The sequence below is a fragment of the Lactuca sativa genome, chromosome 3, assembly GCF_002870075.4.
Source record: "Lactuca sativa cultivar Salinas chromosome 3, Lsat_Salinas_v11, whole genome shotgun sequence".
Lineage (NCBI taxonomy): Eukaryota > Viridiplantae > Streptophyta > Magnoliopsida > Asterales > Asteraceae > Lactuca > Lactuca sativa.
This window is the reverse complement of record NC_056625.2, coordinates 76,643,579-76,657,562: the sequence shown is the minus strand read 5'-3', so window position 1 is coordinate 76,657,562 and position 13,984 is coordinate 76,643,579. Positions and strand designations below refer to the sequence as shown.

At 29.7% G+C, this 13,984-nt stretch overlaps 1 protein-coding gene across 2 annotated transcripts; it reads left to right on the top strand.

Moving 5' to 3' along the window:
- Nucleotides 1-9,420: 9,420 nt before the first annotated feature.
- Nucleotides 9,421-10,602, top strand: LOC111912580 (uncharacterized). Of its 2 annotated transcripts, none has more exons than XM_023908320.3 (2): nt 9,421-9,705; nt 10,073-10,602. In XM_023908320.3, the coding sequence occupies exons 1-2, from the start codon at nt 9,586-9,588 to the stop codon at nt 10,442-10,444; spliced, it is 492 nt and encodes a 163-aa protein (XP_023764088.1). In that variant the 5' UTR covers nt 9,421-9,585; the 3' UTR covers nt 10,445-10,602. The 2 variants fall into 2 exon arrangements, with proteins under 2 accessions (XP_023764088.1, XP_023764087.1); XM_023908319.3 differs by having other exon boundaries at nt 9,436-9,705; nt 10,070-10,602.
- The last annotated feature ends 3,382 nt before the right edge of the window (nt 10,603-13,984 follow it).

Genomic DNA, 13,984 nt, shown 5'->3' with positions numbered 1-13,984 from the left:
ATACAAGCAATGACACTAAATGCTTATGAACTCACCAGCTTTATGCTGATACTCGTTTTCAAAATAACTTGTATTCTCAGGTCATCAGTAGACAGGTACAGATGCAGCTTTTGAGAAGACAGAGCACATACAAGACTCCTCTTTATTTTGATTATACTTTTTGGTTTCTAACAAACTATACTAAACACGCTTGTATTACAATTACTATATTAATGCAATGGATGTTGTTGCTTGTTTTTACTATTATGCATTGTTATGATACTGTACATGACGTCCTCAACCCCAGAATGTATTCCGCCGTTCTCGGTTTTGGGGTGTGATATCTACAATATATTTCCAAATGCCTACATATTTACTTTTAGGTCGTGTTTGATATGCGTCTGACAGAGTCGGGTCAAACATTTTTGGCTGACTCGGTCAGCTGAAGCTGTTTGGTAAACCTTCTTACTTGGAAATTGAAGTCTAGCCCGGTAAGATAGAAGGAATTGGCTGACTGAGAAAAGAAGATGTCGTATCCACTTGTGCCCTTACCATAACCCTCCTCTTTCAGAGCCTCCATCTTGTTTCTTCTCCTCTTTCAACGCCTTTTGTTCTTCTCATCAAGTTGTATTCCACTTTTGCCTCTTCTCATTAGGTACATTGTTTTGCTTCCAATTTTTCTATTTTTTTGTTCATGCTTCTTCTTCGTAGCCACGATTCTGATTAATCTATCTGATTTTTATGTTCATGATTGGTGAATGTTCTGATTTTTCTGTACATGCTTCTTCTCCATATAAAAGTTCCGTTTTTTATGTTCATGTTTGGTGAATGTTCATGCTTCTTCTCCATATAAAGTTATGATTTTTCTAATTTTTCTCTTGATAAAGTTATAGCTTTACTGTTGAAGTTCAATTTTTATATATCTTTGCTGACAAGCGTTAAAATTTCGTATACCTTTGTTGATAAAAGTTTTGATTTTGTATACCTTTGATGTTGAATCAAATGAGCATTTGAAGTTCAATTTTTGTATTGTAAATGCCCATAAACAAACGATTACAACTACTGCCCTTTTTGATTTGTATTTTTTTATGATTGATGTTAAGAGTTGGATATTTGTGTTTTAAATTAGTTGAATATTTATGTTTTACATTTTCTATGACAAATTTTATTTGGATTTTAAATGATTTATGTGTAATTTACATTGTGTATGTTTTTATAATTATTCAGCAACTTCATCCATCACTATATAGAGCAACATGGTAAAATGATCATTTTTCATCAGTCAACACATTCTATCAGATGTACAATCAAATAACATGGTTTCTTACTTAGTCAGAATTTATTACACAAACAAATTTTTCTCAGTCGACAACTATCAAATGAGACATTAGTGTAACTTGATTCAAAACCCGCACGAGAACCATGAAATCGCAACAATAATGCTACCCGCGAACCGTGGATACTCCGATGGGATTTTCTTTGCTCTTCTGCTCTAATAAATAAAGATCTTTTTGTTACATGTCACATTCTCATTTATTTTGCCAAATGTCATTTTGTGGTTATTTTAAATTATTTTTTATTCCATATATCATTTTATGGTTTTTCCTATTTTATTAAATTTCAAATAGTATTTAATTGTAATAATTTGAATACATCTAATAGTAAATGAATATAAATTTCATTAATGCACTTACCTTTTAATTTCAAAATTCTTAAATTAAAGTCTCATTAGTTTGCTTTGTTTATTTATATAAATTATTTATTCAAATTTATAAAAGAAAAAAATACTTTAATTTTAATAATTCTATATTTTTCTCATTTTACTTATAAATTCAAACTTTTCAAATATCTAGAGATTTATATTTAACTTTTTAAAAAAAAAAATAATAAACTCATGTAATACATGGATGTCACAACTAGTTTCTAATATTTATGAATTCATTCTTGCAACCTGACATCCTTAGGCTTGAATTAGGTTCTTAAAGAGAGATACTATTTTCCAACCAAATATTCACATATAAACTACTTGTAGCTATTCGAAAATTTGAAGTATATGATGCTAAGAATATATTTTGGGATGGTAAATATCTATTTAAACTCAAACAAAGAATATAATTTAAAAGACTTTTAACATATATTTTGTGCAAAACAAAATGTAAACTTCCAGTCACTTAAAATAAAATTAACCATAAAGATAATATTTACATTAAACATTAAGAAAACAACTTTTGAGAAACGAACAAAAGGCCCTTTGATGCAGTTTTCCATTGACGAAAGTACCAAATGCATTAGCCATCACAAAAGACATCCCAACAACAATTAAATGCAATGCAAAAACGATAATTGCTACACATATTAAAGCCTTCAGAAACTTATCTAGAAAGCCCTGTTTTCCGATACATTTTTTAATTATTAATTGCTATACATTATTAGTAATAGAAATATCGAATCATATAATTTCTTTATTTTATGTATTTAAAAAAAATCTGCATCTTGCATTCACTTGTAATATAAAAAAATGATCATAGAAACCGCCTACTGTCAAAATTCAAACGTAACTTGCTTACTATGCTAGAGTCTAGACGTTCTTTATTATCCCATGATGAAGCACACAAGGATTCTTATAATAAGTAATTCCACACAAAGATAGCATTTTCAATTAAATATTACTCTCACTATAAACAAGCTTAATTTAATAAAATTATATAATATGCCTTGTGTTGGAGAGTTGTGTTAAAAATATAAGTTCATGTACATGCTGTTTTTCCTGTATTTAATACAATACCGGGTTAGGTTAAATAAAGATGTAGATCCGATTTGGTCCAAAATCGAAGTTGATTTGTAGGCTGGTATTGTGTTAGTAATTCAAGCTTAACTTCTTATTACCTAAAACAACTTTGTTTCACTAAGAAGTAAAACAAAAAATCCAAATACAAACGCCCAAAAATTTATTTTTGTTATAGTTAAAACTTAAAACCCAATGATGTTTCCGCTCGAGTTACCCGCATCGAAGTACACTTTTATTTCATAACTTAAACATTGTCTCTTGACAAATACCAGAGGAGATTCAATGTTATCTTAGGTGAATTTTTGCACGTTGTGTAAATTACGTAGTTACATTAGTGAAAATTACATTTAAAATAATTTAGAGGCATTTGGTTCATAGGCTAATATAAGATTTGTTAGAAATTGAAATTTGTTTCCAGTAAAGTTAGTTGTAAGCAGGGATGAGATTTGAAATTTTTTAATGGGGATAAAGTTAAGCTTATTTGATATAATTAATACTTCAATAAAATTTTAAATACAGCAAGTATTTCTGTATCATTTTTTCGACAATTACACTTTCTATGGTAGTTGGCTAATCCAAAACCAGTTTTCTAATGGAAAACTTATCAATGTTTATGGTTTAGGGTATATAAATAACACTGTAGATGCCTTGTTGACAAAGTCAAAACTAGAAGAACAAATCTTTATTCTTTACTGGTAAACTCCAATTCATCATTACAATCCTCTCTTCTATTTGGATTTATTAGCTTCTATTTTTATTCTCTTCGAGATTATTAACAAGGAATTGAGAAGTTCATGAGATATTTGCTCTTATTTCATGGTGAAATGAAAATATGCTCTTAGTGGTCATTCACATGCTCTCATCTTTCCCTCCTCACTTGATAAACTCCATTTGAGAAATAAAGATTGGGTTTTATCAATTTTTTCTGTTAGGGCTTTATATTCATCCAAAGGAACCTATTTTTGATTGGAATCATCTTGTATTGTTCTCTCAAAACAGTCATCGTCATGTGTTCATCATGTGGATAAACCTAAAAGACTCAAAACACATGATAAAAATCGTATTTAGGAGTACAATCAAAACCTCATTTGTAGTTTATGTCACCATTGCCTTGATTCTCTCAACATCTTTTTTAATGCATTTATAACCCTTTTTAGGTTTGGCATGAAAGACAATAAAATGTGTTTTCAAATTTCATTTAAGCAAGGGACTGAAAAAAAAATGGAAGAAAAGTAAAGCCTTTTTTCACTCAAAATGTATCCTTTAGAAATGAGATTTTTAGGAAGAAAAGTTCTCATCCATTTCATTTCCTTTCATTCCCCTCAAATTTAAACTCGAGAACGGATTCTAAAGGCTACTTGGACTTCGCTAATCAAAAAATCAATGGTTTTTCTAGTAAGTATTAATTGAGTCATTTAAACATATAATTATATATTAATTAATTATTACTAACAAACTAAACATGTATTAAAAAGCAAGGTGGATGGATGTTTCCATCAACGTTTTTCGTCTATTTATTTTGTATAATGATAATGATATTTTTTACTCTTCTACCTTGTAAAATATCAATTTTACTCTTTAAGTTTGAACTTTTCAAAATGTTACTTTCACTGTTCCGTTTTCTAAACTTTCGTATTTACTCTCGTAATATATATTAATCTGAATTTTCTACAACTATCATCTTCAACTTTGTAAAATATCATTGTGACACTTTCACTTTGAACTTTCTACAATTCGTTAACTTAAAAGAAACTAATTTATTATGTGTTTATTTTTATGTACGTATCAGTATAAATTTGAGGTAGTCAACGTTTCAACATAATCTTAAAACTTTTGTTTGTTAATTAAAAAAAAAAACTAACTTGTTTTTTTTATATATGTGTCGGTATAAATTCAAGTTTGTCTACGTTTATATATATATATATATATATATATATATATATATATATATATATATATATATATATATATATATATATATATATATATATATATATATATATATATTACGTTTTCGTGCTCATTTTTATGTATGTTTCCTACATATGAGTCATTTCACATATAATATGTTTTTTTTTATTATTTGAACTTTCGTTAACTAACTTAAAAAAATATCTTACGCGTCGGTATGAATTTGAGTTTCTTTACGTTTCAAGGTAAATTTATATAATTTTTCATGTTTATTTTTATATACGTTTTCTACGTATGAATTGTGTCACATAATATCTTTTCATTCAACGGTATAAATAGAAGTTATTATATTACTATACTAAATTGAAGTGTCGATGCATTTCTTTTTGTACGGCTTTAGTCATTGCGTTTTGGTTGTTTTCATTTATAGTCCTTTTTTTTGACGGAATATGTATGTGGTGAAATTTAGTTACACATGTGTAATTTTGTTTTTACTTTTTTGGTTTTTCTCTGATCTATAGGACTTCGTTTGTAAATTTGTTCTATGTTACTTTACATATAGTTATATTTTTGTTAATTAAATACTCTGTATATATATTATTTTGCGAAATACATTCTAACCGTTAATGTAAATTTTTATTTTTTGTTTTCTCTATTAGGTATATCATGACACTAGTATTTTTGATTTGTCAGAAATTTTTTTTGATGACTACTCTGAGTACATATATATTTTCAATTTGCAAAATGAATGTGTAATGGTTTAAATCTTCTCACTCTCTTTGTCTCATTTGGCTGCAACCATCATCATTAAATTCACCTTCTTAACTTCATTTTCAAAGTCAAATTTAAAAACAAACCAGAAAAAATCAAAGTCGTGGTGCAATACATTTTCACGAGTCGAATGCGACCGGCGTTCATATTCATTCAACCATCCTATTCCTATTCATATATACCATCTCTCTCTCTCTCTCTCTCTCTCTCTCTCTCTCTCACACACACACACACACAGAGACGCATATATATAGAGACAGAAACATGCATATATACACACATACATACAATCGTTTATGTCAACCACTCTCATAGTTGGATCCATAAAGACACAAAGCATTTGGATTCAACCACACCGCCTACATTCTGTTTCTATAAAAAATATATATAGAGACACAAACACATATTTATATCCGCATGCTCAAGAGCCTCAATCCATATCATTGATAAGGAGAAGAAGAAGAAGAGAAGAGAAAGTTGAATAATGGTTTTGAGATATCTAAAGCGTTTTGTTATTGTAATGATCATAGTATCGCTATTGGCTTCAATGTTAAGAACGGGTGAAACAAGGACACTGAAGGAAGATCATCATCGGTTTGACAGGTACGCAGGATTATTGAAGAGTAAACTCCCACGAGGGCCGGTGCCACCTTCTGGTCCATCTCTATGTCATAACTCTATTGATCTTTACAAGCAAACCGAGTTTGTATCTACTCAAGAATACCAAAGCTATTGTCCATAATCGCTTTTAGGGTTTGTACAACTTTTCTTTTTTTTTTTTCTTTTACAAACTTTAATTATGTAGATTTTTTTCTTCGTTTTCAAGAACTCTTAACTTCTGAGTTTTTTCTCCTTAATCTCTTCGGCTACAAGTTGCTTCGAACACAAGTAATTGTAGTAAATTATAATCATAATTGAGATTATATATTCTTTAATTATCCTTTTTTTGTAAATATATATATCCAATTTTTTTGCTCTAATTTGTTTTTCTTTTATGTTCTTGAGCATGTTCATGTACGACTAACGACCAAAATCAAAGCTGGAGTGCGAAATTCATTTTTTAATTTTTTTTTTTAAGTTACGGTCGAAATTAATTTAGTGGGTAAGATGTATATATAAAAGTCCATTTAAAATTTGAATGTGGTTCGCATGGTTGCATAATTATATGATAAAGTAAACTAATTAAATGGATAAATAGTGGTGCTTTGTTGAATGAATATTTATAAAGTGATCTCTAGGTGTCGTTTTTTTTTTTTTTGGCTTGACTTGGGAGTACATTATGATAACGCCATAACGGTGGGTGTTTCACAAAGTATGTTTGCGCAACTTTTAAAATGAAATAAAATATTTGGTAGTGTAAAAAGTAAAATATAAAAAACCATTTAAAGTGCATAGTTTGATACAAAATTGTGATCCTTTACTGAATAAAAATTGTGATCTTTTACTGAATAATAACATAATACCATGTTTTACATTGAGTAATATTATATAAATCAAAATTCTCTGTATCTTATCTTTAGAATACAAATTTGGCAAAATTCTACCCAAATGATTTTTTTTATCATTTCTTTTAATTATGAGATTTATTTATTTATTTATTTTTGGCAACATTGATGTAGGGGAGCAAAATTCTACGTAGTGTATTTAAGTTGAGGCCTGAGGGGATAACATTACTCTTACGTTAGGCAAAACATCAAGGTTTATTAATGACAGGATTGGTTTATGACTTTTTGGAAGAAAAAAAAAACAGTTTTTAAAAAGTGTTTGGGTTACATTTTGTGGTATGAAAAGTTGAAAAACCAATAAATTAGTTTTAAAAAGTATTTGGTTTAAGTTTTTAGGGTAAGTTTTTATAAAATACTTTTAAGAAAAGCCGAAAAGTTAGGATTCTATAGCTTTTAGAAAACTCTATATTTTGCCTACGTAAAAAGCTCCAAAAACTGTTTCAAACGCTATTTTTAAATACCTAAACACTTTTTTTAGTTTATTTGTTTTTCGAAAAACTAATAAGCTAATAAGTCATTTTTAAAAGCAATCCTAAACATCCACTTAGGTCATGCTATAGAATTAGTACCTTACTCCCTCTCTATTAGCAAATTCATTTGTCTTGTTAAGATTTTAGACTTAATAAGTTCATACTAATAGAAGCTAGAAGATAGACTATTACCCATTTAAGAGAAAAGGAGCATCCATAGTTCCACACTATGTACATCCTCGATAGCCTTCCTTACGAAATTAATTGAAAAACTACCTTCGGGTTCCAACTGCCACCCCACCTTTCTCCTTTGTTAGGGATTAAAAGCATACTAGCATAGTCAAAGCTTGGACATTTAACCTTAATAAGTCATCAAGGTCCATGTGTCTATCCCTCGATCTATCGTCTATCAAACAATCCTTTTGAACTTCCAACTTGATCAGTCTTGGAAAGTGGATTCCAATGGAATATTGTTGCATCACATCTCATTGCATATATATTTGATATAAATCTATAATTATGTCATATATTTTTTTTGTTGGATTTATTGAAGTTGTCCAATATCATGGAATAATAGTAGAAAACATTTATATATGTATATAATATAATTATATATTATATAAAAAATGTCGTTTTAAATCATGTCTTGAAAAATGTTGTGTCTTATAATTGTCGTAAAACTTGAGGATTGATATTGCCCTATACCGCATCTCAAATTATTTAGAACCTTGAAGGGTATACATGATCCTGAAAGGTGTACCCATACATACTCATAGATTAAATATAGCATAATAATATATGAAACGTTGTCAAATTTTCTTAAGCTCATGGCTCAAATTATAACTAGTAAAGGGGATAGACATATGTAGATTAGTACAAACGGGGGTATCACCATATTTAGGATTCAAAGAGATACCGTATTGGTCGAGCTTTTTTCGATTGTTCCTCTTGATCCATTGAATAGAAAATTTTGTGGCATATCATATAATAGCTAGCAAAACATTACGTAGGAGAATTTAAAATCGGGTTTTATAACCAATGAACCAATCAACCCAATTAATTAAAGCTTTCCTATTCCCGACTAACAACCCAATCAAACAAATTATCAACAATGACATCTATAATCGGTTTAGATCTAGACTCCACATTAGTAAACACCAGGGAGTTTGATGACTCCATATTACCCAACATGCAACCATGCAAAGTTTTAACTAAATAGTGAAGTTCTTTTGTTAGTTTTAACTGAATAAAATTCAGTTAGTTGTTAAAGAAAAAAGATATTAAATTTGTTGCCGTTTGACTTCCATTGATATGTATTTGAGTATAATATATTTAAAATTATCTTTCTTTAGTGATTGATGATTTTAGTGTGCTGAATCATTTTAATGTAATGAAATTTGTAATTTTGTTAAGCTAATATTCCTCATAGCAACCTGTTTATTGAGGCGCCGATTTAAACAAAAAAAAATATTCATTCGTATATGGTTACCAACATCTCAAACGATTTCGACAACTAATTTGACTAAAATAAACATATTATACGACCGGTTCAAAATATTTATTAAGTTGAAAAACATTGGTGGATTAAAAATGGTCAATGCAGAAAAGTGGTAAGTTGTTAAATAAATAAATATTTTACAATTTGCATTTTTAGTGAGAATATCACCAAACACATGTCTTGAAAACAATGTTACATACAAAGACTATGTCTTTGATATTTGAAATTGCATTTTATATTTGTTGATAACTTGATATATGTGAGCTTATGACAACCTCTCTCAAAAATAATTTAATAATATGATAGTTGACTCATTTTTTAAGAAATACAATCGACTTATAATATTTTTTATCTTTGTAATTTAGAATTTCAAGGTAGGAAATCTGTACACCTCCTTTGTATATGTGTGTATGTAAGTAGGTATGAATGTATAAATGAGAAGACCAGATACAGTTATCGAAATTTGTAGTAGGAGTAGGGTAATTTATAACAAAAGGTGAAACCTGAAGGTCCAGATTGCAAATTAGAACTTGTGTAGAACACCTACCTCCAACTTTTGTTTCGATCCGACTTTCCGAGTCCCAATTCATATCACTCTTACCGACTTCCAACTCCAGTCAAACCAGCTAATCATAACTACCGGTTTCGATTTCCGGCAACTAAATGTCTTCGTTAACCGTCAAAATGATGGCCGGATCTCTCCCTCCGGTGACGGAATCAGTCGGATCTAATGCCAAAGGGCCGGCTGCTGCTTTTGTCAAACCACCTACTCTATCTCTTCAGGTTTTTCTGCTTCATAAACCCTAAGCCTTGTGATCTGATTATATCTGAATATTCTATACATTGATTGATATACGTTGTAACACACAACTCTACAAACACTTAACAGTTTAAAGGAATTAACTCTGTTTTCATATTGCTATGTTGATCTCGATGGTCTATTTTGCAAAACGGTAGTTGATACTTGATACTTGAGGCATTGTAGCCAATTTCAGTTTCATTTCTATGTCAAACGGATTAACTTCAAAAATCATGTCAACGTTTAGTTAGATTTAGCTTTTGAAACATTTGAAAATTATACGAATATTGCAATTCCTTTTTACAGACTCTACTTCTATTTTTATAAATTCATTCCCAAATGATGCAGAAGGTTAGGGTTAAAGAAGCGGAAAAGTTACAAGTGTCTACGAAGGTGTCACGAAGAGATTTGGCATTGTTTTTAACTGCTGGATCTCTGAGCGCTGTGACTCTATCATCATCACCTCAGCCAGCTGAAGCACGAATGAGTAAAACTGAGATGAAGAAGATGATATTGGAAAAATTTAAGAAACTCAGGGAGAAAATTGGGTTATCAAAGCCAGAAACCGAAGAAAATGAAAAAGTTCCCGACCCAACTTCGCCAACAGCAAAGAAAGAAGCTCCGGCATCACCAATTCCGTCTGAAAAAGTAATTCCGATTCCACCACTTCCAAATCTACAGAATGATAAGAAAACGGTGGTGGAAGCCACTATACTCCCATGATCATTGTTTCCGAAAACAAAAAGCTCAGGTTAGGCCATGTATTATTTTTCTTACTGAACCAGAGGTGGTTATAATTTGTACTTTTGAAACCATAAATTATGAGTTTTTCTTGTGACACCAACATAATAATATTATCGCTATCGTTGTCACTTTTGTTACTCGATATCTGAGTCAACTCGGACGACTAATGTTTAAGTCAATAGCACTACACGGATCCATTGCTTATATTGTTCAAACTCATGATTTTTTATTCATTATTTTAAGTTATCGTGGCTAAATAAATGATTTTGAGTGCTGAATTTTGTCAAAAACGAATGGGCCGGCCCATTTATCACTTTCTTTTTCAACATAATTGTTTCTAAATTTATGATCCAATGAATTTTGATATTTGTTTGTATTAGAAACAATAGATAGCAAGATTTAAGAGCTAGTTGTTTTAAAGTAAATTAGTAATTTTTCAATATTTATCTAAGTGTATTTTAGTAATCATTATAAAATTAATGAAACGGTTAAAGATTTTGATTAGATCGTTTAACATTTCAAAATTGGCATTTGACAAGGAACTGTAAGTGACTTTTTTTAATGATTGTAACACTTCAACAGAAATAGCAACCTACTTTGCTTAATTCAATTCCAACATTTTAACTAATAGATTCAAAACTCAGTTTAATCATGTGATAACGTTTCTATAACATCATTAACCTAATTAAGTAATAAATTAAAGTAATCATCCTAACTTTTGACTTTAAGCTTACAGAACTACAAAGTAACTTTTAGATTTGGTTTTCAATCCAACTTTTATTAAATTCCTTATTGTAGTTTTATGATGCTTATTAATATATTTTACTTGGAATATTTAAACTAATATCACCATTTGATTTGACATTTAACAAACTGGTTATTATTTTGGTTAATCACAAAAATGACTTTGAGTTTCGCAACTAATCGCGAGATACAAATTGCATAATTGCTCAACACACACACACAAAAAAAAAAAAACCCTCAAATATTTAAGCAATTTCCAATTTTCTTTTTCAAATTGTAAGGGTTGTTTTATGTTTGGAAGTAATTTCGATTTATTTTTAGAATCTCGTAACTGATCACTAAAAAGTAGATGGTTACTTTTGTGGTGGATGAAAAATACGATAAATTTGTGTAATATGACAAAATAGAATGATTATTTATGTGAAATTCCTTTTTTGTTTTCTGTTACCTTTTTCCTTCCCGTTAATTTTCTTGTCCATTGGGGTGATAAAATCATAGGAATTAGTTTGTCTCGACTTGGGTAATTACTTGTTCGATTTGAATTCTTATACTCGATAAGCAACTCCATCGCAGCGAATCTTGAATAGAAGTAATAATATGGTATAAAAAAGATAAAAAAAAAAACATATCTTATAAAGACCTATGTCTTGTCATTTGAAAATATAGCATAAATGAACAAATTAATCCTATGAATTTAGATAATATAAACGTTATTATTTAAGTCTTAAAGATAACATTATAAAAGGTTTGGAAAGGATTGATGGTTTACACTTTACACATGTCCATTTGATGTGGTTGAAATGTGTTATAATTTCTAACGAATAAGATGGTGACAATTAATCTCGAATTTTTTTTAGCTCTCACTTCTATCATTTTCCTATTGCACCATAATCTATTAGCGAAACATCCAAAGCATGATGGATACATTTGTGATAAATTGTTTATTGTTATTCTAATATCTCAGCTTATATGATTAAAAAAATCAACATATGAAATAGAATATATTTAATTCAAAGGAAAACATACAACATTTATTGAAAGCCGTTTAATTCAAATATTTGTTGCTGCTGGTTTTAATATCATCCGTCATGAAATCATCACGGGTGTCAATAGAGATTTATACTATGATCTAATACAACTTAGGTGATTCATAAAGTATATTTGTATATAAAACGAATTTGATTTTGGAAACCGTAAAATATGGGAACCAAGGGGGCTACACAGAGTCCATAGCGTTGGACAACTCAAGTTGTCTTGACAACCAAGGCGTCTAGCAACGCAAGCTACCCTAGCGAAGCTGGCACCCGAAACTGTCTTGACAACCAAGTTTCATGTGGTAGCTTCGATTCGAGTTGTCTGAATATTTTTTCTATGATCATTTTTTCAGACCTCTAAACCGCAAATTTGGTTGATCTTATCAATATTTTGGATGGATGGGTATATATGATCATAGTTTGTTAGTTTTCATTCTCTCTTACGACATCTTAAAATCAATATACTCCCCTAATCCCCTAAAACATGAAGTGTCCCTACATATTATCCTAAATTGAATTTCTTGTTAACTCGTATACGGAAGAGAAATATCAATAAGAAAAGTGAACCGACACAATTCTTGAAAAATCAAGATTCTTCATTATTAAAACCCTTTTTGCGCCCCTATTTCTAACTTTTATAGCATCATAAATACTTGTATTTAAGATGGAGATTTGTTTCATTGATGTCGCTTGAGGACAATTTCAAGCATTTTTTTAAGACGTTTTTTGGATTTTTGAAAGAAGAAATCTGATATGTGTGTGGGTAGGAGATAGATGGTGATGGTGGTGTACCATGGAAGTTGACGGTGGTTTGGTGGGTGGATGTACAGTGGCTATGGACTGTGGACGAAGGTAAATGATGGTTGTGGAGTGTGAAAGGTGGTGATTCTTTACCACCAGGAACATATTAAAGATTTATTAAATCTTAAACAAAATTAACTAGTTTATAGGTTAACTCCTACGTTGACTTATTTTGTTTTATAATACCCAGCATTTTTTTAACACAATATATATTATTTTGATTTGTTCAGTTTAAACCTATTTGTTATCCGGGGAAAATTACTTACGAGCCTAACGAAGTTTTCAAACCGTTTAAAAAACCCCAATTATTTTTTGTCTGTTCAAAAAAACCCAACAAACTTAACATTTTGTCTAAAAAGTCAACTAAGTTACACTTTCCTGAAAGTCAAATAAGAGAAACAGATGACGTGACTTATTACCATATCGGAAAAATGACTTGTTAGACCAACGAAGTTTCCAAAACGTTTAAAAAACTCCAATCATATTTTGACTGTTCAAAAAAAACCTAAAGAACTTAAACAAAACAAAATTAGGATTTTTTGAACGGTTTGGAACTTTGTTGGACTTTTTAGAAAAAATGTTAAGTTCGTTGGGTTTTTTTTTAACACACAAAACATGATTGCGTTTTTTTGAATGGTTTGGAAACTTCGTTGGGCTTTTAAGTCATTTTCCCTTTGTTATTCTATGTTATTATTTGATGATTTGATGTGGACTTTATGTTTAATAGGATGATTATGATGCCTTAATGCTTTAATTATAAGTTTATGACGATTATGCTAAGTGGTTATGATGTTTTACATTCGTAGATGGTAAATACATGTTTTATGAAATTTCATGTTAAATGATGTTAGCCGAGTTAATCGTGTACATATTGTATCCCATGCATGAGATTTGTAGGTAAGATGACTTTGTGTGGTCCACATAATTTACAATGTTTTCG